The sequence below is a fragment of the Lottia gigantea genome (assembly GCF_000327385.1).
Source record: "Lottia gigantea unplaced genomic scaffold LOTGIsca_24, whole genome shotgun sequence".
Lineage (NCBI taxonomy): Eukaryota > Metazoa > Mollusca > Gastropoda > Lottiidae > Lottia > Lottia gigantea.
In genome coordinates, this window is record NW_008708707.1 from 2,986,105 (window position 1) to 2,988,562 (window position 2,458).

General features: G+C 37.8%; 1 protein-coding gene across 1 annotated transcript in view; it reads left to right on the top strand.

Annotated features, from left to right (window-relative positions):
* Nucleotides 1-255: 255 nt before the first annotated feature.
* The window catches only part of LOTGIDRAFT_160356 (hypothetical protein), a gene marked incomplete at both ends in the record, with an annotated part of 13,728 nt that continues 11,525 nt past the window's right edge, over nucleotides 256-2,458 (top strand). Inside the window, 4 exons of the mRNA XM_009055403.1 lie at nucleotides 256-348; nucleotides 528-633; nucleotides 832-870; nucleotides 1,146-2,161. Of these exons, the coding sequence (XP_009053651.1) occupies nucleotides 256-348; nucleotides 528-633; nucleotides 832-870; nucleotides 1,146-2,161 (1,254 nt within the window). The remainder of the gene's footprint in view (nucleotides 349-527; nucleotides 634-831; nucleotides 871-1,145; nucleotides 2,162-2,458) is intronic.

Here is a 2,458-nt window from a genome sequence, read left to right on the forward strand (position 1 = left end):
CATTTCGTTTGACTTTGATGTAGGCCATCCTTGTGGTAATATATCGTACTCTGTTAGTTTTCTTAAGATCAAAAGCAAGCATTTATTCACAACGTAAAGGTTAACGTCGTCATTTTAGCCTACTCTCGCAGCAAGAGAAAATGGAACTAAAATAACAATATTTTTCTTCATAGGGTTTCGTTTATTGTTGTATATCGTATATGTGACATAATTCGTAATTCTTCCTTGTAGACAAGTAATAACATGGTTTACAATATGGATATATTGTTATCAGAATCAAACTGTCCTAATGCCATTGCATATATCAATGCTTCACCATCAAGATGTCCTCCTGCACCAGGCAGTGACGTAAGTCAACAAAAATACATTCTTTTCCCAGACTATACTTCGTGATTAGATTCAAAATATGTCATCAGCAAATATTCAATAAAATGGATTTTTGTTAAAATGAATACTATCAATATCTAGTTCCTCAAACTTTGTTGTAAATCACATTAAAATCACAATTGCCTTTGTCATTATTTCAGTCGCAACTATGTTCCGTTGTAGTAACATATACTCCTACAAGAGTGGGTTATCGTTTAACAAAGTATAACTGTCAAAAATATCAGCAGCAACAACAAAACACACAAGGTATTACACACTGTTTTATCATCTTTGGTGGCAGTTTTAAAATACCAGTACCTTTTGCTCAGTAACAATTATGAAATGCCAAATGAACGTCCACTTAACTGCTGTGGTCCGCGTGGTCGCCTTCTATGAACTGGGACAATTTTGTGTCAATAGCTTTACACCCTTGTATTTATTTCAACCGATAAAATTTATTTTCAGGGTCTGTTGGAACTGTATCACAAGGTCGTGCAACGCAAGGTAGGATTGCTACTAAGCATATAAATGACCGGAAAGTAAACGACATTTTACTTTTCCGAGGTATCAAATCCAACTGTTGAGATCAGAGGACGAAATCTACCAATCAGCCATTAAGATATTATGAAAAACTAGTTAAATGCATTCATCAACAATACAGAAAATATGAAGCTTTCTATTACGGAAGCGTGGATAAGATGGTCAATGCAGTAACACCAAAAATCCCCTTATTTCGTTTTTGTTATTTGCACTGATTCAGCCTTCTTTTTTTGTTTAAGCATCTACCCTGATTTCACCACCGAGTTTCACAACTTCTGGACATTTGAGCACAATTACTAATCCACCAAATACGGGATCACCAAATACAATTACTGTCAGTGTACCAAATCTGAGAGCTAACATTGGCACAAACCCTCAACAAATTACACCAAATCAAGCTTTTACACAGGCTGGTCAACAAAATCTAAGACCATCTATTGGGGCTTCTCAGAACCTTTTCCAAGCTCAACAACCTATCGGCACAGCTCCAACAAGTACTGGTACACAAGTTGGTGCAACTACAAACGTACAAGTAAACACCGGGTTTCCTGGGTCAACCATGGGATTTAATCCAGGCACAACAAATGCTGCTGGTAGTATAAACCTTACTGGTTTAGGACCACGATTGCCACAAACAAATCGGTTACAGAACCCCATTTCGGGGGTAAACATTGGACCAACAAATCCAGGAAGTAGTATCAACCTACGTGGAATGGGATCTATGTTGCCTCAAACAAACCTTCCCCAGAATGTAAATTCGAGAGTTGGTGGTTCAGTTCAAACAGGACGAAGCCAAATTGCAGTACCGGGGCAAATAAATTTACCTGGCCAAATGCAAACTATATCATTGACAGGAACACAGACGCAATTTACACCTAGAAGTCAACCAACCAATAATGCTGGTATAACAACTGCTGCTGGGATACCTTTCCAAGCTGCTGGGATACCTTTCCAACAACCTCAAATAAACCCCCAGAATCCAAATTTTAGAGCAAGTAATTCAGGTCAAATGGGACAGGGCCAAATAGCAGGACAAGGACAAATTGGTGTGCCTGGCCAAAGACTGGGTGGACCACAAACACAGTTCATACCAAGAGCTGCTGGTGTAAATCTCCAACAAACCGGCCAAATAGATTCTCAAGTAACGGCTGCTGCTAATTTTGCAACGAACGCCTACAATGCTAAGATCAGACAGCAATTCTCAACTGAAGATAAGTGGTACACCTTAATCGACATCAGTAACGTCCAAAGACAGGTTGGTTCTAGTTTTTACAGACAATTACACACAATTTTAATAAAATGTATCTGGCCTCTAATAAATCCCACAAAATGTAAATTTTATATATATCAACAAACAAAATTTTAAGTGCCGAATTCGAACTAATTGGGCTTTTTCCAAAAATCTGCTTTAATATCCTTTTTGTACCTTAATTTAGGGTAACGGAGGTTCTAATATTAACATGGATATCAATTTACAACAGTCATCTTGTTTTAATACAGCTGCTAGTACTGGAGCTACAGTTAATCATTGTCCACCAATACCAGGAGGAAA